The sequence below is a fragment of the Urocitellus parryii genome, chromosome 11 (genome assembly GCF_045843805.1).
Source record: "Urocitellus parryii isolate mUroPar1 chromosome 11, mUroPar1.hap1, whole genome shotgun sequence".
Taxonomy (NCBI): domain Eukaryota; kingdom Metazoa; phylum Chordata; class Mammalia; order Rodentia; family Sciuridae; genus Urocitellus; species Urocitellus parryii.
The window spans coordinates 65,962,682-65,988,420 of NC_135541.1; the positions used below are offsets into that span (position 1 = coordinate 65,962,682).

The window sequence follows — 25,739 nt, forward strand, 5'->3', positions numbered from 1 at the left end:
CAAAACGCTAGAAAAACTAGGGATAACAGGATCATACCTCAACATTGTAAAAGCAATCTATGATAAGCCACAGGCCAGCATCATTCTGAATGGAGAAAAATTGAAGGCATTCCCTCTAAGATCTGGTACAAGACAGGGATGCCCTCTCTCACCACTTCTGTTCAACATAGTCCTCGAAACACTGGCCAGAGCAATTAGACAGTCAAAAGAAATTAAAGGCATAAAAATAGGAAAAGAAGAACTTAAATTATCACTATTTGCAGATGATATGATTCTATACCTAGCAGACCCAAAAGGGTCTACAAAGAAGCTATTAGAGCTAATAAATGAATTCAGCAAAGTGGCAGGATATAAGATCAACACGCATAAATCAAAGGCGTTCCTGTATATGAGCGACAAATCCTCTGAAACGGAAATGAGGACAACTACTCCATTCACAATATCCCCCCAAAAAATAAAATACTTGGGAATCAACCTAACAAAAGAGGTGAAAGATTTATACAATGAAAATTACAGAACCCTAAAGAAAGACATAGAAGAAGACCTTAGAAGATGGAAAAACATACCCTGCTCATGGATAGGCAGAACTAACATCATCAAAATGGCGATATTACCAAAAGTTCTCTATAAATTCAATGCAATGCCAATCAAAATCCCAACAGCATATCTTGTAGAAATAGATAAAAGAATCATGAAATTCATATGGAATAATAAAAGACCCAGAATAGCAAAAACAATACTAAGCAGGAAGTGTGAATCAGGCGGTATAGCGATACCAGACTTCAAGCTATACTACAGAGCAATAGTAACAAAAACAGCATGGTACTGGTACCAAAACAGGCGGGTGGACCAATGGTACAGAATAGAGGACACAGTAACTAATCCACAAAACTACAACTATCTTATTTTTGATAAAGGGGCTAAAAGCATGCAATGGAGGAAGGATAGCATCTTCAACAAATGGTGCTGGGAAAACTGGAAATCCATTTGCACCAAAATGAATCTGAATCCCTATCTCTCGCCGTGCACAAAAGTTAACTCAAAATGGATCAAGGAGCTTGATATTAAATCAGAGACACGGCATCTGATAGAAGAAAAAGTTGGTTATGATCTACACGCTGTGGGATCGGGCTCCAAATTCCTCAATAGGACACCCATAGCGCTAGAGTTAACAAATAGAATCAACAAATGGGACTTACTCAAACTAAAAAGTTTTTTCTCAGCAAAAGAAACAATAAGAGAGATAAATAGGGAGCCTACATCCTGGGAACAAATATTTACTCCACACACTTCAGATAGAGCCCTAATAACCAGAATATACAAAGAACTCAAAAAATTAGACAATAAGATAACAAATAACCCAATCAATAAATGGGCCAAGGACCTGAACAGACACTTCTCAGAGGAGGACATACAATCAATCAATAAGTACATGAAAAAATGCTCACCATCGCTAGCAGTCAGAGAAATGCAAATCAAAACTACCCTAAGATACCATCTCACTCCAGTAAGACTGGCAGCCATTAGGAAGTCAAACAACAATAAGTGCTGGAGAGGATGAGGGGAAAAGGGCACTCTTGTTCATTGCTGGTGGGACTGCAAATTGGTGCAGCCAATTTGGAAAGCAGTATGGAGATTTCTTGGAAAGCTGGGAATGGAACCACCATTTGACCCAGCTATTCCCCTTCTCGGTCTATTCCCTAAAGCCCTAACAAGAGCATGCTACAGGGACACTGCTACATCGATGTTCATAGCAGCTCAATTCACGATAGCAAGACTGTGGAACCAGCCTAGATGCCCTTCAATAGATGAATGGATAAAAAAAATGTGGCATTTATACACTATGGAGTATTACTCTGCATTAAAAAATGACAAAATTATAGAATTTGGAGGGAAATGGATGGCATTAGAGCAGATTATGCTAAGTGAAGCTAGTCAATCTTTAAAAAACAAATACCAAATGACTCCTTTGATATAAGGGGTGTAAACAAGGACAGGGTAGGGACGAAGAGCTTGAGAAGAATATTTACAGTAAACAGGGATGAGAGGTGGGAGGGAAAGGGAGTGAGAAGGGAAATTGCATGGAAATGGAAGGCGATCCTCAGGGTTATACAAAATGTCATATAAGAGGTAAGGAGGGGTAAGTCAAGAGAATACAAATGGAAGACATGATTTACAGTAGAAGGGGTAGAGAGAGAAAAGGGGAGGGGAGGGGAGGGGAGGGGAGGGGGGATAGTAGACAATAGGACAGACAGCAGAATACATCAGACACTAGAAAGGCAATATGTCAATCAATGGAAGGGTAACTGATGTGATACAGCAATTTGTATACGGGGTAAAAGCGGGAGTTCATAATCCACTTGAATCAAACCGTGTAATATGATGTATTAAGAACTATGTAATGTTATGAACGACCAATAAAAAAAAAAAAAAAAAAAGAAAAAAAAAAAAAAAAAAAAAAAAAAGAAATGCAAATCAAAACCACCCTAAGATACCATCTCACTCCAGTAAGATTGGCAGCCACTATTAAGTCAAACAACAAGTGCTGGCGAGGATGTGGAGAAAAGGGTACACTGTACATTGCTGGTGGGACTGCAAATTGGTGCAGCCAATTTGGAAAGCAGTATGGAGATTCCTGGGAAAGCTGGGAATGGAACCACCATTTGACCCAGCTATTGCCCTTCTCGGACTATTCCCTGAAGACCTTAAAAGAGCATGCTACAGGGACACTGCCACATCGATGTTCATAGCAGCACAATTCACAATAGCTAGACTGTGGAACCAACTCAAATGCCCTTCAATAGATGAATGGATAAAAAAAGTGGCATTTATACACCATGGAGTATTACGTAGCACTAAAAAATGACAAAATCATGGAATTTGCAGGGAAATGGATGGCACTAGAGCAGATTATGCTTAGTGAAGCTAGCCAATCCCTAAAAAACAAATACCAAATGTCTTCTTTGATATAATGAGAGCAAGTATGAACAGAGCAGGGAGGAAGAGCAGGAAGAAAAGATTAACATTAAATAGTATGCTGTTTTTAAGTCCTTTAGGTATAGACCAAGGAGTGAGATAGCTGGGCCAAAGTATGGTTCCATTCTCAGTTTTCCTAGGAATCTTCATACTGCCATATTGGCTGCACCAATTTGCAATCCCACCAGAAATGTATGAGTGTGCCTTTTCCCCCACCTCCTTGCTAACCCTTATTGTTGTTTGTATTCTTAATAGCTGCCATTCTGAATGGAGTGAGTTGAAATCTTAGCTTCCTGCCACTTTGCTGAATTCATTTATGAGTTCTAGAAATTTACTGGTGGAGTTTTTTGGGGGGTCTTCTAAATATAGAATCATGTTATCAGCAAATAGAGATAGCCTGAGCTCTTCTTTTCCTATTCATAGCCCTCCAATTTCTTTCTTTTATCTAATTGCTCTGGCTAGGGTTTCAAGGACTACGTTGAACAGAAGTTGTCAAAGTGTGCATCCTTGTTTTTTTTTTTTACAGTGAAAAGAACTGATATTTATTTATTTTTTAAAAATTTAATTGATTTTATTTTTTATTTTTTATTATTGTTGGTCGTTCAAAACATTACATCTTTCTTGATATATCATATTTCACAATTTGATTCAAAAGGGTTATGAACTTCCATTTTTACCCCGTATACAGATTGCTGAATCACATCAGTTACATCAGTTACATTTCCATTGATTTACACATTGCCATTCTAGTGTCTGATGAATTCTGCTCTCTATCCTATCCTCTCCTATTCCCCCTTCCCTCCCCTCCCCTCCCCTCTTCTCTCTCGACCACCTCTACTGTAAAACATTTATTCCACTTGTATTATTCTTCCCTTACCCCTCACTTCCTCTTGTATGTAATTTTGTATAACCCTGAGGATCACCTTCCCTTTCCCTGCAATTTCCCTTCTCTCTCCCTTTCCCTCCCACCTCTCAACCCTATTTAATGTTAATCTTCTTCTCCTGTTCAGTCCATCTGCCATTTTATTGGCAATCTCATTGCTTGTTATTGGCTATTTGGGTTTCTGTATTCTCTTGGTTCAATCTTATTAATAGAAATTTATCCATTTCTTCTCAAATTCCAATTTATTGAAATGTAAGTTTTAAAAATAGTGCCTAAAGATTTTCTGGATTTCAGTGGTATCTGTTGTAATGGTTTCTCTTCTTCCATAATTTTTTTTTGAGTTTTTTGTAACAGGGATTGAACCTAGGGAAACTTAACCACTGAGCCACATCCCCAGCCCTTTTTAAAAAATATTTTATTTAGAAGCAGGTGTCTCTCAGTTGCTTAGGGCCTCGCTAAATTGCTGAGGCTGGCTTTGAACTCATGATCTTCCTGCCTCAGTCTCCCAAGCCACTGAGATTACAGGCATGTGCCGCTGTGCCTGGCTTCTTCTAAATTATATGAAAAAAGTTCAACATGTTTAGCTATAAGGGAAACACACAAAACTACATTGAGATTCCATCTCATAACATTTAAAATAGCTATCTTCAAGTGCAAATATCAATGAATACTGTGGAGAATGCAGAGAAAAAGAAGTCTTACACACTGCTGGTGGGACTGTAAGTTGGTAAATCATGGAAGTTCCTCACAACACTAGAAATAGAATTTCTATATGATCCTTAGTATTTATCTATACCTCTCCTTGGTGTTTATCCAAGAGAAATAAAGTCAGCATACTTTAGAAATACATGCACACCTATGTTTATCACAGCACAATTCACAATAGCCATGTTGTGGAACAAGCCTAGGCATTCTTCAATAGATGAATGGATAAAGAAAATGTGGTGTATATATTGAAGGGCATCTAGGTTGGTTCCACAGTTTAGCTATTATGAATTGTGCTACTGTAAACATTGATGTGGCTGTGTCCCTGTAGTATGCTGTTTTTAAGTCCTTTGGGTATAGACTGAGGAGAGGGATAGCTGGGTCATTTTCCAAGAAATTTCCATACTGTTTTCCATATTGGCTGCAACAATTTGCAGTCCCACCAGCAGTGTATGAGTATACCTTTTTTCCCACATCCTCGCCATCACTTATTGTTGTTTGTCTTCATAATAGCTGCCATTCTGACTGGAGTGAGATGAAATCTTAGAGTGGTTTTGATTTGCATTTCTCTAATTGCTAGTGAAGATGAACAATTTTTCATGTGTTTTTTGAGAAGTGTAGATGAATGGATAAAAAATGTGGCATATATACACAATGGAATATTACTCAGCAATAAAAGAGAATAAAATAAAATAAAAATCTTCTTCTCCTGCTCTTCGTCCCTACTCTGCCCTTAGTTACTCCCCTTATATCAAAGAAGTCATTTGGAATTTGTTTTTTAAGGATTGGCTAGCTTCACTTAGTATAATCTGCTCTAATGCCATCCATTTCCCTCCAAATTCTATGATTTTGTCATTTCTTAATGGAGAGTAATACTCCATTGTGTATAAATGCCACATTTTTTTATCCATTCATCTATTGAAGGGCATTTGGGTTGGTTCCACAATCTTGCTATCGTGAATTGTGCTGCTATGAACATCAATGTAGCAGTGTCCCTGTAGCATGCTCTTGTTAGGGCTTTAGGGAATAGACCGAGAAGGGGAATAGCTGGGTCAAATGGTGGTTCCATTCCCAGCTTTCCAAGAAATCTCCATACTGCTTTCCAAATTGGCTGCACCAATTTGCAGTCCCACCAACAATGTACAAGTGTACCCTTTTCCCCACATCCTCGCCAGCACTTGTTGTTGTTGGACTTCATGATGGCTGCCAATCTTACTGGAGTGAGATGGTATCTTAGGGTGGTTTTGATTTGCATTTCTTTGACAGCTAGAGATGGTGAGCATTTTTTCATGTACTTGTTGATTGATTGTATGTCCTCCTCTGAGAAGTGTCTGTTCAAGTCCTTGGCCCATTTGTTGATTGGGTTATTTGTTATCTTATTGTCTAATTTTATGATTTTATTTTTTAAATACATGACATTGGGATGCATTACAATTCTTATTACACATATAGAGCACAACATTTCATATCTCTGTATATAAAGTATGTTCACACTAATTCATGTCTTCATACATGTACTTTGGATAATGATGTCCATCACATTCCACCATCATTGCTAACCCTCTGCCCCCTCCCTTTCCCTCTCACCCCTCTGCTCTATCTAGAGTTCGTCTATTCCTCCCATGCTGTCTCTCCCTACCCCATTATGAGTCAGCCTCCTTATATAAGAGAAATCATTCAGCATTTTGTTTTTTGGGATTGGCTAACTTCACTTAGCATTATCTTCTCCAGTGCCATCCATTTCCCTGAAAATGCCATGATTTTATTCTCTTTTATTGCTGAGTAATATTCCATTGTGTATATATGCCACATTTTAAAAATCCATTCATTCACTGAAGGGCACCTAGGTTGGTTCCACAGTTTAGCTACTGGGAATTGGGCTGCTATAAACATTGATGTGGCTGTGTCCCTGTAGTATTCTGTTTTTAAGCCCTTTGGGTATAGTCTGAGGAGAGGGATAGCTGGGTCAAATGGTGGTTCCATTCCCAGCTTTCCAAGAAGTCTCCATACTGCTTTCCATATTGGCTGCACCAATTTTCAGTCCCACCAGCAAGGTATGAGTTTTTCCCCACATCCTCACCAACACTTATTGTTGTTTGTCTTCATAATAGCTTCCATTCTGACTGGAGTGAGATGATATCTTAGAGTAGTTTTGATTTTCATTTTTGAGGGAATGCTTTTATATTCTCTCCATTTAAAATGATGTTGGCCTTGGGTTTCTCGTATATAGCTTTTACAATGTTCAGATATGTTCCTTGTTCCTTCTCTAATAGTATTTCGGTGTCATAATCTGAATGGATGGTGTATTTTGTCAAATGCTTTCTCTGCATCTATTGAGATAATCATGTGATTCTTTAATGCTTTGCTCATGTGATTTACCCTGCTTGGAATGTCCTCTTCTTTACCAGCCATTTCTTCACAAACAATATAACTCAGGGTCCATTTTTTCCCTGGAAATTCTTTTTTAATCCTTTCATTTTATGTTAATCTCTCTCCTATCACTGAACTATATAATAATTACTTACTTCTCAGATGATATCTTCATATTCATATATGTATGCTGTTAGATATCTATTTTCTTTATACATATACTTTGTGTTTCCCAACTAGACTATTCATTTCCTTAAATTATGGATAATATTTTATTTTTAAATATATTCTACAATTTTACTGGGCACAGTTTTGCACACAATAGGAACACAATAAACACAATCAAACACAGTTGATTTAATCACACATACTTTTAGCACCATTTTTTGAGTGACAACTGAAAACATAAAATTACTCAATGAAAACCAACTCATGTAAGATAACAAAGAAGTAATCTGCTTAGGTAAAAGGAATCCATTAACACTAAGTTCTAATAAGCTAACAGCTAGCCACAGGTTGGCATATTCCCATTAAGTCCTCTAAAGTGCCAACATGGACATTTAGAAGCATGCTTTTATTTGATATGAACGACTCTCCAAACTAGCTTCAGTCTTTGTCTCTAATGAAGACCACCCTGATGGACAAAGAGGACCCATTGCTTGGCCACTTCTGGCATTTCTGTGATTAGTGCTGTTGAATCACTTTTTTGATAAACAATTGGCCTTGCTTACCAGGAACATCATCCAAAATTCAAATACTTGGCAATCTCAGTTGCCTAGGGGAGTTTACAGCTGAATCAACAAACACTCTAACTCTCTTGCTACCACACTAGAAGGCAGTCTGCTGCCAGAACTGGGAGTTCATATGGGATTTGTGCTTAAAACTGATTGTACTATGCTGAAAGAAATAGAAAAGTTTCCTATTTAGTATTTTCCATATGCTTTTATTAAAAACAGAAAAACATAAGGAAAAACTAAACTTTATATCTTAAAGCAAGTGATGTTTTATACTTGGACACCTCTAATACTTAGAGTTCTATGAAGACCTAGATGCACAGACAGATTTACTTCATTATTTCAGTAATTTAATAATTTGCTTATAATAACTAAAACATTAAGAACAGGGAAAAAACTTTGAAGTGGCTTGAAGGAATATTATTCAGGTTATCTTTAATGATGAACAGTTCTCTTCAATGCCAATGGCAAATACTTCTCATTTACGACAACACTTCAAAGTACTTTTCTTTAACCAAGTATTATAAATATCTGTGCTTCCTGACTAGAAGACACTAGCAGAAATGTTGGCTAGTCCTGTCCTGCCTTGTTGGTTGAGTAGATGACCATTAGGTATGGTATGATTAACTTGAAAAGCACTGAATATTCCACTCATCCACAAAATTCTCCCTGCTCAATAAATAGCACCACAAATAAGCACAACAGATATTTACTGTGGTAGTTTCAGGTTCCTTTTCAAGTGTTGAGGTATAAATATCCTTGACAGAGAAATATGTTGCAGTTAAATCTTAAGCACTTACTATTTAGAATGAAATATATTTTTAATGCCTTTCCCTAAAAAGTGATTTATATGGGAAGGGCAAATTATAGGAAGAAAAGGAGCATACTCTATATCTAAGAAGGACAAGAACTCATACCTAAGAGAAATAATATAAAAAGGAAAATCAGGAGCCTCAGGCAAGAAATTCTTTGACTATTTTACAATTTTTTTAAGGACTGTATTGATTCCAAACTTCAAAGGAATGATTCAATTTTGACTTCTTATTTTATCACACCTAATCAAACCTGATGCCTGGGGAAAACACAGATAGAGATAGTGGAGCCTTTGATATAGTTTGATTGAATACTAATTGCATGACTATAAGCTCCTTGAAGACAGAATGAGATCTAATTCACTACAGTATTATTATTATTACCATTACTACTACTACTACTACTACTAATAATAATATTAATAATAATAATTAGTGATTGATATATAATAGGCATCCCTAAAAGATCTATTGAAAATAGTTAGTCAGAATTGGTTTGTCTAAAGAGATGCCTACAAGACAGGGAGTTCTGAGAATTCAGCCAATCACTCTATCTTCATAATTCCCAGTCATATTGTATGTATATGTGGAGTGATAACAGAGATTAGTGGTACCATTGAAGACCTAAAAGATGTAGGGGTTGTAGTTCCTATCACAGCATATAATGCCCACACAGTGCAGAACCCAAACAGGACCAGAGGGCACAAATTTCATGAATAGGTAGCCCAGATGACCATGTCAACCCTCACAGTTGCACCAGGTCCTTTCTCCTGACTTTCACGTAAGGCAGACTGAGACACAATGGGAAGACAGGTACTAAATAACAGCCATAGGGGAGAAAAAAGCTAGGCCTGATTTATGGTTGGGTCGGATTGATAAGTGGGTGGTAGCTTAACAGGACAGCAACTGCATAATAAACATGATTATGGATATCCTGAATGATAAGGGAAATTAAAAAGAAATCATTTAATAGGTAGATCTGTGAGCAATGTACCAGATCATCCATTTGTGTGGGGAAAAAAATGACCTGCAGTGAAATTATATAGATTTGGAGACAGCAGTTGGCATGGCTATCTGGTCAGAAGTCTGGGAGGAAAACACATAGAAAAGAGATAAAGAGATCAGAGATAGTTAGTGTCTAAGATAAGCTGAATGAGGCACAATGTGAAGAATTTTATATCATACCTTAAAGCCCACCAGGAAGCATGTACCATGTTGGAGGTATTTAAGAACAAGTACACAAAATACCTTGGCCAATAGACATTAGCCAACTTTCTTCATTGGCCAACCCCAGAATAGAATGAGTGGCACATGAATGACCAGACCAGGTAGCAGAGACAGAAGCTATGAATAAAACCAATAGAAGGATCTACCACTTATCAAGGCTGATATAGTTACTTCTGCCTCTGAAAGTCAAATCATTAGGAACAGAAGTCAATAGATTCACCAAAAGGGCAGCATTCTTCAAGAAGACCAAAGGCCACTTCATCACAAGTTTATTATACTGCGTCCCTTCAAAACTGAAAGTGTCATTAAATCATCCTGACAAAGATAGATGCATATTTCGAGTAAGAGTTTTAGTTTTCTGTCTTTAGAGCTTCTAGTAACACCACTACATAGGGACTTACAGAAAACATAATCCACAGGTATCTAACTCCACAGAGCATAACATTTGAATAGGAGACCTCCTTTACATTGAAGTAGGCCAGTAATGTGATCTGTTAGCTTTAACACATACTATAGCATGTAGAGATACCCAGTCTAACCAAACACTGAAACTACTTTCTAAAGAGATCACTGAAGTACCAGTTTAGAGAAAATATTATGAAAGGATGGAATATCACTCTTTGGAACACATTTTTTTATTGATTTAAAAAAACGAAATTAAAGCAGAATGCATTCCAATTCTTATTACACATATACAGCACAATTTTTCATATCTCTGGTTGTATATAAAGTATGTTGACACCAATTCATGTCTTCATACATGTACTTTGGATAATGATGTCTATCACATTTCACCATCCTTGCTAACTCCCTGTCCCCTCCCATTCCCTCCCACTTCTCTGCCCTATCTGGAGTTCGTCTATTGCTCCCATACTCCCCCTCCCTAACCCACTATAAATCAGCCTCCTTATATCAGAGAAAACATTCGGCATTTGTTTTTCTGGGATTGGCTAACTTCACTTAGCATTATCTTCTCCAATGCCATCCATTTACCTGCAAATGCCATGATTTTATTCTCTTTTATTGCTGAGTAATATTCCATTGTGTATATATGCCACGTTTTTTAAATTCATTCATCTACTGAAGGGCATCTAGGTTGGTTCCATAGTTTAGCTATTGTGAATCGTGCTGCTATAAACATTGATGTGGCTGGGACACAGCATATTTAATAAATCACAGATCTCTATATGATGCTTTGTCCCAGAAAAAAAGACTACATGAGTCTAGAATCCAATGAGTGGAAGCAGGTATGATCCTATTTACACACCATTCCCAATGATATAGTGTATTTTGTGTTTCCTGTTATCACAACCCTAGACTCTACAGGTTTGGAGGTCTCATGGCAGAAAGCAAAGATCTCCTAAAACAAACCTTACGGTTGTCACAGGGCACTGTGAATTTATGACAGGTTTGAGCAAACAAACAACAAACCAAAGAGTCACCATACTGGCATGTCCAGTTGACCCTGATGAACACAGTGAGGTAAGACTGATTTTATACAATTAAAGAAGGAAGGAATACAAGTGGAACTCAGGTGATACATTAGACACCTCCTGGGTCATGCTTTTCAATTATGCAGGTTTAGATTATATCACTGGGTAAGCACCAAGACCTGCTAAGATGAGAGCTGAGGGTGAGAGAATTTAAATGAACAATGGACAGAGAGAAAAAAAAAATGAGGACCGGTTATACTTCCTATCAAGTACACACTGTATATTCAGAAAAGGTGACCATATACCATATAGTGGGTCAAAAATAAAATATCAGTAAATTCCATAAAAGAGAACAACAGCTTTGAACACAATAAAATAAAACCAGAATGTATCAAAAAAAATCCAACCCAAGAAGGCTTTCCCAATTGTAAATTTTAAAAATATTTCAAGGATTCCTGGGTGAAAGGGAAATACAAACTAAAATCACACAATATCTGAAATATAATGGGAATAAAATACTCTATATGAGCACCTATATAATACATTTAAAGCAGTGATCAGAGGAAAAAATCATAACCGTTTAAAATTTTATGAATAAAGAGAAGATATTTGCCATCTTCTCCTCAGATAACACATTAATATCTAGAATAGAGAAAGAAGTCCAAAAACTTAACACCTCAAATCAAATAACCTAATAAAAAATGGACAAAACAACCAAACAGACATTTCTTTAAAAATACAAATGGCCAACAAATATATGAAAAATGTTCAACATCTGTAGCAACTGGGAAAATGCAAATCAAAACCACACTGAAATGTCACCTTACTCTAGATAGAATGACAATTATCCAAACTACAAATAATAATGTATGTATTTACAAGGATGTGGGAAAAAGGTATACTTATATATTATTGGTGGAACTGCAAATTAGTGCAACCACTCTGAAAGACAGTATGGAGATTCTTCAAAAATCAAGGAATGGAACTATCATATGACCCAGGTCCTTAGTATATATACAAAAGGTATATAATCAGCAGGGATATAAAATACTACAGAGATACAGCCACATCAATGTTCACAATTCACAATAGCCAGATTATGGAATCAGGGTAGATGTCCTTCAACAGATGAACAGATAAAGAAAATGTGGCATATATTCACAATAGAGTATTACTCAATTATGAAAAAGAATGATAAGTCATTTGCTGGTAAATGGATAGAACTGGAGACTATAATGCTAAGTGAAATAAGTCAGAATCAGAAATCAAGGATGAATGTTTTCTCTGGTACGTGGAAGCTAGTCTAACATTAGAGGCAAAAGAGAGAAAAGAAATGGGATTCCACCAAAATTTTTTTAAAAAAGATAAAAGACCCACTTCTTTTTTTATTTTTTTCCTCACATCGTCATACCCGTATTCTGTATAATGAAGAGGGTCTCCTTCCCTCTTCCATGCAATTCCCCTTTTCCCTCCTTTTCCCTCCCACCTCTCTTTCCTACCTAGAGGTAATTTTCTTCTCATGCTCTTCCTCCCTACCTCATTTTGAATCACCTCACTTATATCAAAGAAGACATTCGGCATTTGTTTTTTTGGGATTGGCTAACTTCAATTAGCATAATCTGCTCTAATGCCATTCATTTCCCTGCAAATGCCATGATCTTGTTATTTTTTGGTGCTGAGTAATATTCCACTGTGTATAAATGCCACTTTTTTTGTCCATTCATCCATTGAAGGGCATCTAGGTTGGCTCCACAGTCTAGCTATTGTGAATTGTGCTGCTATAAACATTGATGTGGCTGTGTCCCTGTAGTATGCCGTTTTTAGGTCTTTTGAGTATAGTCTGAGAAGAGGAATAAGTGGGTTACATTAGATTGGGTAGAGAGAAGTGATGGGAGGGGAGGGGAGAGGAGGGGTTTGGGAGGACAACAGAATAAAATAGACATTATCATTGATGTGGGTGTATACGTGACTGCATGACCAATGTAATTCTGTAACCTGTACACCCAGAAAAATGAGAAATTATATCCCATCTGATTCAAATGTATGATATGTCAAGATCATTGTACTGCCATGTGTAACTAATTAAAACAAATAAAAAATAGAATATTGATTATTATAGCTAGAGTGGGTGGTAAGGTATCAAAGGTGAAATAAGGGTATATTGATATTATTAATATCTATGAATGCATGTATGTAAATATTACACTGATTTGCATTAATATGTATACTTTCATGTTAATAAAATCCATCATCTCACATAAAAAAAGATAAAAAGAGTAGAAGAAGAGGATTAAAGGACAGGGAGGTGGGACAGGATATGGGAAAAATAGTGCAATAAATCTGATCTAACTCTCTGAACACATATGAACATACTAAAGTGAATCTCATCATTATGTATACCCACAAGACACTAATTTTTAAAAAATGTAAATAAATATAAAGATCAGTAGAGTAGAGGAAAGGGAACAGGGGGAAGAAGAAGAGAGAGTAAGAGCAAGTATTGGTGAATTAATTACAGGAAACTATGCACCACGCATTTATAATTATGTCAAAAGAAATCCTAATGTTAAGTATAACTATTATGAACCAAATAAAAAACAAATACAAAAAATGAAAAGCAAAACATGAGTTAAGAAATTTTTCGATGCCTTCAATGTCTTCTATTTTATTGGAGCATAAGATTTCAAAATAATTTCTAATTATCCTTTGTATTTCTGTAGTGTCTGTTGTGATATTACCTTTTTTCATCACATATGCTGTTAATCTGAGTTCTCTTTTCTCCTTCTCTTCATTAACGTGGCTAAGGGTCTGTCAATTTTATTTATTTATTCAAAGAACAAACTTTTTGCTTTGTCAATTTTTTCAATTGTTTCTTTTGTTTTGATTTCATTGATTTCAGCTCTAATTTTACTCTACACGATCAGAGAAACTTCTCTAGTAACAAACTATAGAAATGATCCCTGAAAGTATAGTCTTGATTTCAGCTCTAATTTTAATTATTTCTTGCCTTCTACTGTTTTGCTGCTGATTTGTTCTTCTTTTTCTAGGGCTTTGAGATGTAGTGTGAGGTAAAGGCTGAATGTTTTCTCTGATATAAGGAGGCTGACTCATAGTGGGGTAGGGAGGGGAGCATGGGAGGAATAGATGAATTACAGATAGGGAAGAGGGGTGGGAGGGGAAGGGACAAGGCAGGGAATTAGCAAGGATGGTGGAATGTAATGGACATCATTATCCAAAGTACATATATGAAGACACAAATTGGGTGTCAACCTACTTTACATACAAACAGAGATATTAAAAATTGTGGTATATATGTGTAATAAGAATTATAATGCCAAAAAACCCCCCAAATAAAGTACATGTATAAATACATGAATTGGTGTGAACACACTTTATATACAAAGATATGAAAAATTGTGCTCTATATGTGTAATAAGAATTGTAATGCATTTTGCTGTCATGTATTTAAAAATAAAATCAATTAAATAAAAAAATTGAAAAGCAAAAAATAAGTTTTATGAATAAAAATAAAAGAATGAAAATAATCAAATTAAAAACAAAGCAAGGATGTCTCTTTTCACTATTCTTTTTCAACATCATATTGGAACTCCTAACTACTGCAATGTGGCAAGAAAAAATATAAGGGTTAGAAGGAAAAACAAACCTTTTTGCTCAGAGATGACACAATTGGCTATGTAGGAAATCAAAAGAAAATGACAAAAATCCCCTAGAACTGATATATAATTATACCATAGGAATTGCATTCCTATCTACCAGCCAAGAGCAAGAGGAATTTGAAATAAAAAGCACAATACCATTCACATTAGCACAAAAACAAAGTTTACAAAAGTTAAAAAAGAAGGGAGGAAGTTAGAGTAGGTCTATGCCTAAGAAAATAAGCACAAGATCTATATGAAGAAAACTGCAAAACTATAATGATAAAAAACAAAGAAAAAACAGATATTCCACATTCATGAATGAGAAGACTTTACACTGTCAAGATGTTAGTTCTTCCCAATTTGACAAATAAATTCAATGCAATGCTAATCAAAAACACAGCAAATTATTTGTGGATACCAACACACTTATTCTAAACTTCATATAAAGAAAGACAAGATAAAAAATAGCTAATGCAATATTAAAGAATAAAGTTGGACAACTGACACTTCCAGACTTCAAGAGTTACCATATAGGTACAATATTAAGACAAGGTGGTATTGGAAAAAGAATAGACAATAAATCAATGGAACAACAGAAAACACAGAGGTAAGTTCATATAAATACAGTCAACAGATCTTTGACAAAAGGAGCAAAGGCAGTATAATGGAACAAAGGCAATCTTTTCAACAAATGGTGCTGGAACAAGACATCCACATACAAAAATAAATAAATAAATAAATAAATAAATAAATAAATACAGATAGACAAAGATCTTATATCCTTCACAAAAATTAACTTAAAATGGATCATAGGTCTACATGTAAAGTCTGAAACTTTAAAATTCTTGGAAGATAACAGGAAAAAAACCTAGGTAATCCTGGGAATAGAAATGATTTTTAGATGCATTAAAGGCACAATCCATGCAAGAAATAATTGGTAAGCTGGTCTTAAAATCTTCTGCTCTGCAAAAGATAACATTATGAGAAGGCAGTGAGTGAAAGATCCCTTCAATAAAGAGAGATTCTGAAAAGAAATCAAGAAGAAATCCTCAAAATGAAGGAATCAATAAACCAAACTAAAAATTCAATGGAAAGCATCACCAAAAGACTAGACCACTTAGAAAACAAAGTTTCAGGCAATGAAAACAAAATATATAATATATAAAATAAAGCTGACCAGGGAGAAAAGATGTTAAGACACCACTAACAGAATTTCCAAGAAATATGGGAAAACATTAGAAGATTAAATTTAAGATTTATCAGGATAGGTAAAGGCACAGAAATACCAACCAAAGGAATGAACAACCTTTCAATGTAATAATATCAGAAAAATTCCCAAACCTAAAGAATGAAATGGAAAATCAAATACAGGAGGCTTAAAAGACCCCAAATTTATAAAGTTACAATAGACCCACAACAAGGTGCCTAACATACAGAACAATGATAGAATTTAAAGGCTACCAGAGAAAAAGGTCAGATTATGTTTAGAGAGAAATGATATGGATCTCAGCTCAGATCTCAGCTGCTTTCTCAATCCACATGCTCAAAGCTAGGAGGTCTTGAAATAATACATACCAAGCTCCTAAAGAAAATGGATACCTATCAAGAATACTATACCCAGAAAACTAAGCTTCAGATCTGATAATGAAATAATAACTTTACATGATAAACAAAAGTTAAAAGAATTCACAACTAGAGATGAACATGGTGGCACACACATGTAATACCAATAGCTCGGAGGCTGAGGCAGGAGGATCATGAGTTCAAAGCCAGTCTCAGCAATGGTGAGGCATTAAAGCAACTCAGTAAGACTCTGTCTATAAATAAAATACAAAAAATAGGTCTGGGGATATAGATCAGTGGTTGAGTGCCCCTGAGTTCAATCCTTGGTACCCACCCTCCCCCAAAAAGAATTCACAACTAGAAAGCATGCACTACAGAACATTCTCAGCAAAGTATTTCATGAAGAAGAAATGAAAAATAAAAATGAAAACCAGTAAAGGGAATAACGACACTAAAGGAATACTCAATCAAAGGAGAAACTAATTCAAATTAAAACCCAGTAATAGGGGCTGGGAATGTGGCTCAAGCGGTAGTGTGCTCACCTGGCATGCGCGGGGCGCTGGGTTCGATCCTCAACACCACATAAAAAATAAAATAAAAATGTTGTGTCCACCAAAAACTAACAATAAATAAATAAATATTTAATTTTTTTCTCTCTCTCGAAAAAAAACCCAGTAATAAACCAAAATGACTGGGAATATAAATCATATCTCCATAATAACTTTGAATGTAGAAGGCCTAAACTCATCAATTAAAAAACACAGACTAACAGATTGGATTAAAAAACAAGACCCAACAATATGCTGTCTCCAAAAGACTCACCTCATAAGCAAATTCATCCACACTGAAGGTGAAAGGATGGGAAAAAACATATCACTCACATGGATCTTGTAAACAAGTAGAGGTTTCTATCCTCATGTCAAATAAAGTGGACTTCAAGCCAAAGTTTAATCAGAAGGGACAAAGAAGGATATTTCATACTACCTTAAAGGATTATATCAACAAGATGTAACAATCATAAATATTTATGCCCCAAACAATGGAGCATCTACATTCATCAAACAAACTCTTCTCAAGTTAGAGAGTCAAATAGACCATAACACAATAATACTGGGTGACTTTAACACACTCCTCTCACTACTGGATATATCCTCCAAACAAAAACTTAACAAAAAAACTTTAGGACTAAATAATACAATCAATAATTTAGACTTAATACACATATATAGAATATTTTCTCCATCAATGAGCAAATACACTTTTTTCTCAGCAGCACATAAATCCTTCTCTAAAATAGACCATAAGTTAGACCACAAAGCAATCTTAGGAAATATAAAAAAATAGAGATACTATCCTGTATTCTATCAGATCATAATGGAATGAAATTAAAAGTCAATGATAAAATAAAAACAGAAGCTACTCCAATACCTGGAAACTATGTACTATGGAGTAAACAATGAAAATGAGATGAGTGAGAATAGCAACATATCAAAATCTCTGAGACACTATGAAGGCAGTTCTAAGAGGAAAGTTCATAGCATTGAGCTCATTCATTAAAAGAATAGAAAATCACCAGGGCCCTAGAAAAAGAAGAACAAATCAATACCAAACACAGAAGACAAGAAATAATTAAATCAGAGCTGAAATCAATAAAATTGAAACAAAAGAAATCATTCAAAAAATTGAAAAATAAAAAAATTATTTTTGAAAAAATAAAGAAATTGGTAAACCCTTAGCCATGCTAATGAAGAGAATGAGAAAATTCAAATTACTAAAATTCATGATGAAAAAGGAAATATGATAGACACTACTAAAATGCTAAAGATATTCAGAAAATATTTTGAAAATTTATACTCTAATAAAATAGAAAATCTTGAAGACATTGACAAATTTCTAGAGATATATGACCTAGCTAAACTGAAAGAGGAAGACATAGACAATATAAACAGATCAATTTTAATATTAAATGGATATTTCCATCAAAAGCCTACCAACTAAGAAAAACCCAGGACCAGATAGATTTTCAGCCCCATTCTACCAGACCTTCAAAGAAGAATTAACACCAATACTTCTCAAATTATTCCATGAAACAGAAAAGGAGAGAATCCTTCTAAACTCATTCTATGAGGCTAGTATCACCCTGATACCAAAAACAAAGACACATTAAGGAGAGAAAACTTCAGACCAATATTTCTGATGAACATAGATGCAAAAATTTGTAATAAAATTCTGGCAAATCGTATAAAAACATATTTAAAAGATAGTATACCAAGACCAAGTGGGATTCATCCTAGGAATGGAAGGTTGGTTCAACATAAGGAAATCAATAAACATAATTTATCATATCAATTGACTTAAAAGACAAGAATCACATGATCATCTTACTAGATGTAGAAAAAAACTTGATAAAATGCAGCACCCTACCCTTTCATGTTCAAAACACTAGAAAAACTAGGGATAGTAGGGACATACCTCAATATTGCAAAAGTTATATATGCTAAACTTAAGGCCAAGATCATTCTAAATTGAGAAAAATTGAAAGAATTCCCTCTAAAAATTGGAAAAGACAAGGGTGCCCTCTTTCACCACTTCTACTAAACATGGTTCTTGAAACCCTAGTCAGAGCAATTATACGGAAGAAAGAAATTAAAGGGATCCAAATTTAAAAGGAAAAGAACTCAAACTGTCCCTACTTGCAGACGACATGATTCTATATCTAGAAGACCCAAAAAACTCCACCATGAAACTTCCAGAACTAACAAATGACTCAGCAAAATGGCAGGATATAAAATTGATACTCATAAATCAATTGTGTTCCTACACATCAGTGATGAAATCAAATGAAAGAGAAACATGGAAACTACCCCATTCACAATAGTCTCAAAAATATAAAATATTTGGGAGTCAATCTAACAAAATAGGTGAAAAACTTCTACAGTGAAAAATACAGTATACTAAAGAAAGAAATTGAAGAAGACCTTAAACAATAGAAGGCTCTCCCATGTTCTTGGTTAGGCAGAATTAACATTGTCAAAACTACCATATTTCCAAAAGTGTTATATACATTTAATGCAATTCCTAAAAAACCAATGACATTCTTCATAGAACTAGAAAAAGCAATCATGCAATTCATTTGGAAAAATAAGAGGCCCAGACTAGCCAAAGCAACCATTAGCAAGAATATTGAAACAGATGGCACTACAATACCAGACCTTAAGCTATATTATAATAGAGCAATAATTACAAAAATGGCATGGTACTGGCACCAAAATAGACATGTAGACCTATGATACAGAATAGAAGATACAGAGACAAACTCATATAAATATAGTTATCTCATAGGCAACAAAAACATACACTGGAGAAAAGATAGCCTGTTAAACAACTGGTACTGGGAATATTGAAAATCCATATGCAGCAAAATGAAATTAAACTTCTATCTCACCCTTACAAAACTCAACTCAAAGTGGATCAAAGACTTAGGCACTAAAACAGGGACCCTGTGCCTAGTAGAAGAAAAAAGTAGGCTCAAATCTTTATCATATCGGCTTAGAACCTGACTTCCTTAACAAGACTCCTAAAGTGCAAAAAGGCAAATTAAGAATCAATGAGTGGGATAGATTCAAAATAAAAGGCTTCTTCTCAGCAAAGGAAATAATCAATATGAAGAGAGAACCTAAAGAACAGGTGAAAAATCTTTACCACACATACCTCAGAGCACTAATCTCCAGGATTCATGAAGAACTCAAAAAACTCAACAACAAAAATAAATAAGCCAATCAACAAATGGGCCAAGGAACTGAACTGGCACTTCACAGAAGAAATACGATAGGTCAATAAATATATGAAAAAATGTTCACCATCTCTAGCAGTTAGAGAAATGATAGCAAGCCTAGGAAACTCTAAAAAATTAATAGTAAAATTAATTTAAAGGAAAAACACTAAGGTATTAGTATATAAAATTGGCATTGAGAAATCAATAGTATTCATACACATAAACAAAAACCTGTTGGAGAATTATAATGGCAGAGAAACTGTACTTAAAGTAGCCATGAAAAGATAAAACAGGAACAAATTTAACAAGAAATATGCAAAATGTCTATGAGGAAAAATTTTAAACAATTTCATCTATTACAATTACTTCATCTAATCTCTATGTAGATGATTATCTAATATGTATCTCTAATCTACTCTTCTTAGTGTCAGGTCTTCGGTTTCTATATACTTTTTTTCCTGGTTTCCTGGTTTCTCCTCCCTCCCTTATTATCCTTCTGGCTATCATATATATGTCTCACGAAGCACAAGTCTCATACTTCTATTCACTTGCTTAGAAAACTTTGGTCAATGCCTACAAGATAAAATCTAAATTTAGCACAATACATAATTTACCTGAAAAAATTCATCCACTATTCAAGTAGAAACTTATACCTTTGATTTTCTATTAAACATATTACATTAAATTTTTGGACCTGCAAATCTATTAAAAGCCTAAGACTGAGAAAGTTGGGATAAATGTATTGCCTCATATATGGTTGCCTGTGTTCTACTTTTATGAGCTAGAAGAAGTCATATTCCTTGGATTAGGTCTTGTTCCCCCAAACAATCTCATACTAATTCATAAAAGAGAACAGATTATATCTTCAGGTCTATGAAAACGCAGGTGAAGCTGAAGAATTGTATAGAGTATAGTGTGACAATGTGGGGCTCAAGATCTTTTATTAGTAGTGCAGAAACAAAATCATGGAGACAATGTTTTAAATGTTGATGGCAGATCCTAACGTTTCAAAGGATACAGAGAAGAAAGAAACATGTTTGCAAGACCAAGCAGCAAGTGAAAACATAGTTCATACATCCTTAATCAAGCTTTATGTGAAAGAAGAAAATAGCCCCAAATCAGAGAAAACCAGTAATCAACACAGTCCTTCCTAGGGCATATACCACTTGTAACTGTAGTTTAACTTAGCAATTCACAGTCATTATGATAACCTTTTAAAATAAAGTTAAATTAGATTCTGTATCTTTAGTATGAGAAGACAGGCAAATGTTATTTATTTAATAAGAGTTTTCATTAAAAGTGCTTAAAAATGAAAGAATGTAGGTTCTTATAAAGAGATAAATTTTTATTATTCTGAAGACAATTTCCTCCATCTCAGAATGATGACATTAACATGCTGCTGTGTTTTACTTCCTATTACCTTTTTATCAATAAAAGTAGGTATAATGTAGTTTTTAGATTTTTGAACTATCATTATGGAAGGTGTTTTTAAATTAGAAATAAGGACATTAATTAGTTAAAGAAGTTAGTAAGTCTCCCCAAACAGCAATGGAATAAGTAGTGGATTTCATCTTTTACAGAGAGGGAGAAGGCATCAGTCTGTAACTATCCTTGAAATTGCCTACTGTTTTGCCACTATTGGGACACTACTCTGATTTGTTTATTCTGAAGCCAACTCATGTCCTCGGTTTTACTACTGCAACTAGTCTGAACTAGATGTGTATGTGTGTGCAACTAGTCTGAACTAGATGTGTATGTGTGAACTAGATGTGTATGTGTGTATATTTTGGTATGTATACCCAAGACTAGGGTAAGGTTCAGAAGCTTTATCTCACGTAATAGATTTTAAAAAGTCCAAATGTTTTATCTCAGAAGCTCACAATCTATGCAGACTTACAGAAAAGAAAGCTGTTCTATATCAAGCATAAAACCAAAGTCCAAATTTTAAATAATATACAAGCAAATTTGATATATGTAGTGCAGACTTAATTATGTTTATTCTAAAATATGAGATACAAGTGACATGCATATATAACAAGAATTAGAAGAATTCTGCACTAATATTTCAATTGAATTTATGTCCCAGAATTTGATTTCATGCTACAAGTATGTGTTATTAATAGATGGCTTTGTGGAACAAATACATCTGCTATGGAATGATCAGGATGAAAATGTGGCTAATATAGGTCAAACATTTCTAATATAAAAATCTAAAATATGAAATATTCAAAAATTTGAAACTTCTTGAGAGCCAACAATGGTACAACAATTGGAAAATTCATACCTGATCTCCTATCACAGTCAAAACACATGTGAATTAAAAGTATATAAAGTTATCTTTGGACTATGCGTATAAAGTATATAAGAAACAAAAAGGAATTTTGTGTTCAGATTTGGTTTCTATTCCCAAGATATCTCATTATTAATATGTAAGTATTCCAAAATTTGAAAAAAACACAAGATTTAAAATACTTCTGATTCCACAAATTTAAGATAAGGGATAGTTAATAACTATATTCTTAGGAGCACTCATCACTGTTGGGTATCTCCTGAATTAATAGAACACAATTTACTCTAAACTTTTTATAGAGTTAAACTTAGAAAAAATTTTCTTACTATATAATATAGAACACATTCTATCAATTGTTTAATATCCACTATTATTGTTTCAATTTCATTATCTTTCCATCAGTATTTTACCTCTGGTCCTGGGGGGCCAATTGGTCCTTTGGGTCCTGGGTCACCTGATTGACCCTAAAGAGGGAAGAGGAGAATCAAAATATATGTTAGCTTTATATATATATATATATATATATATATATATATACACCCAACAAAGTTTTAATGACTTTTTAGAGTCTTAATTTGTAACCATCATCACTGTGAAATTTATTTAAGTAAAATGTTTATGGATAATACATATTTACTCTTAACTGTTAGACATACAAATTTATGAGTTAAGTGCTCAAATTAAGAGAAAAAAGGTGAGTGTGTGTGTGTGTGTGTGTGTGTGTGTGTGTGTTTTGCCTAGAGCTAGAAAAATAAAGTTTGACTAAAGAGGTAGGGAATTTTAGATGAAGAATTGTTTTTCTAAATAATCAAAGCCTTTAAACTGTTTCTGAAAATTCTTTTCTCCCATTTTAATGTCCTGATTTAATATTTAAGACTCACTGGGATTGAAATCCTTGTTGCTTAATCTCTCTAAACCTGTCTTCTCATCAGTAAAATAGGAATAACACCACTACTGACATTTTCATTGAGTCATTTTGAGGATTAAATGAGACAATATATGTAAAGTGATAAGCACAGTACCTAGCACTTAGAAAGTATAAATATTCATTAAATGTTAACCAAATTTAAAATCATTTATCTCTCTTTTCATATCCTTGCTCCTCTTCTGGCTGATATTTGAAACTCCGACATGGTTGTGATCCTCTAATTAAAGTTTGAAGATTTTGATTTCAGTATTTTAGAAGACATTCATATGTGAAATCAGGGATGGAAAGGAAAAAGAAGTGGTATAAAGCCTGAAACCAGAGAAGGCTGACAAAGCTTTCAAGAGATGAAAGTACGGAAGAGGGAAGGTCAGTCATCTAACGATACCCTTAGTTATGAAAGAAAAACTATTGAATTCATTATTTTTCTCATATTAAATTTGTATTTGCGCTTCAAATTGGATTTAAGTGGACTTCAGATCACATAAAACTACAAGGTGCAATATAAGATTACACATTTTTAAAGAACCAGAGCACAATTTCCTATATGTACTGATTCAATTCTCAGTGCTAAGGTACCTGGATGTGAAAGAGGACACGACTACTGCAATCACATCCAGAGTCTGGTAATGAAATATCATTCAAAGACCCATTTAAGTTCCCAGTTCCAAATAAACAAAAACTGTGATTCATCAGAATCAGTACATAGGGAGTCTTAAATTCTAAAAATGACAAGTATCCCTCTCAGAGATGGGGTTCTCACTGGGGACCTCTAGTGGCAAAATCCAGCCAGACCCTAACTTCACAAGCATTTAGGAAAAATGACTAGCCTAGCCTTTGTTTTCAGAAAAGTTAAGTAACAACCAAATATTTAAAAACATAAATTGTGGAATAATTTTATTCATTATAATAATAATAATTTTATGTGGAATAATTTTATTCATTATAATAATAATTCTTTGTTTTATAAAACCTCAGTTGCAAGTTTATTGTAAATGTCACCTTTCCTTCACAAAAACTTGAGTTTTCTAGTAACTTAGAGATGGAATAACATTAAGTACATCTTTATAAATGACAAAGACTTCTTATTTAAAAATGGAAAGGAAGTTATAATTGTCTTTTTTCCTCTATCTCAGAGAAAGAGTATTTTCTAACACTTTCAGAGTGGTAGTTTTCTCTATTTTTTTTTTTGAATACTTGAAGAACAAAAGCTTCCTTATTCCAGAATGTACAAACCTCCCAGATCAGGACATTCTTATATCTGGAAAATATTCTTTCATGTTATAACTTAGATCCACTTGAAAATAATTCCAGTCACATCAAAATCTTTGATGAAAGAAAACCAAAAGTAGGACATATAAAATGTGAAAGACATCATATAACTTTAGCATTTTTTCCATGATAGTAAAAATGGTTTTAGTAGGTACTAACTTGTATAATTGGGTATGGAAGTTTTTTCTTAATAACTGTTTCTGTATAGGCAATACTTCATCAAGTAGGAGTCTCTTTACTTAATGAGGGAAGGTATCTAGGTTAAACATCTTTTGTATTAATACAAAGGATACAGCAAGAGACCAAAGACAAGTTCATTTTACTAATATTAATCATGAGTCTCCACCCAATTTTGAGCTGAAAGTAAATGTTTTTCAAAGGTTTGATAAAAATAACAAAAATGGTCAATTATCTCCCAACCAAAGTAATCCTGGCTATTATTTTTTTAGAATAGTACAAAAGGGTATAAAATGAGTATGAAGTAAGTAAAACCCTAATTATTACCATCTCTTCTTCTCTGCCCTAAAAGAACCTCATTAGCACTTACTGTGATTTCTTTTAGGAAAAAAATATTATGACAATGATGAAGGTTGTTATGGTTTGGATATGAGGTGTCCCCCAAAGCTCCTGTGTTATTGCAGGAATATTCAGAGGTGAGATAATTAGGTAGTGAGACCTATAACCTAATCAGTCCATCCAGTTTGAATGCACTGACTGGGTGGTAACTGCAGGCACAAGGGGTATGACTGGAGGAGGTGGGCCATGCCCTGGAAGGGTTCATCTTCCCTGTGGTCCTTTCCTTCTCCATTTCTCTGCTTCCTGGTTACCATGAATGGAGTCATGCTCCTCCACCATGTCCTTCCAACATGATGTTCTGTCTCACCTTGAACCAAGAACAATGGACTTGGCTGACCAAATCTCTGGGAATTTAAGCCAAAATAAAATTTTCCTCCTCTAAGTTGTTATTTTGTATATTTTGGTCAAAGTGATGAAAAGCTGACTAACACAGAGGTAAAATAAGGTATTTTGACTTTTTTCTTTAGATTATAGCAATAGTAGTAGGCACTATTACTAAGAGAAATATCATAGAGTCACAGAGCTACAGGAATTCTGAA

At 34.5% G+C, this 25,739-nt stretch overlaps 1 protein-coding gene and 1 pseudogene across 1 annotated transcript in view; both read right to left on the reverse strand.

The window, feature by feature from the left end:
- Col24a1 (collagen type XXIV alpha 1 chain) overlaps positions 1 to 25,739 on the reverse strand; it is a 341,896-nt gene that overhangs the window by 216,449 nt on the left and 99,708 nt on the right. The window contains exon 18 of the mRNA XM_077791553.1: positions 22,838 to 22,891. Coding sequence (XP_077647679.1) covers positions 22,838 to 22,891 — 54 coding nt within the window. The remainder of the gene's footprint in view (positions 1 to 22,837; positions 22,892 to 25,739) is intronic.
- On the reverse strand, positions 14,029 to 14,116 carry LOC113194892 (small nucleolar RNA U3; annotated as a pseudogene).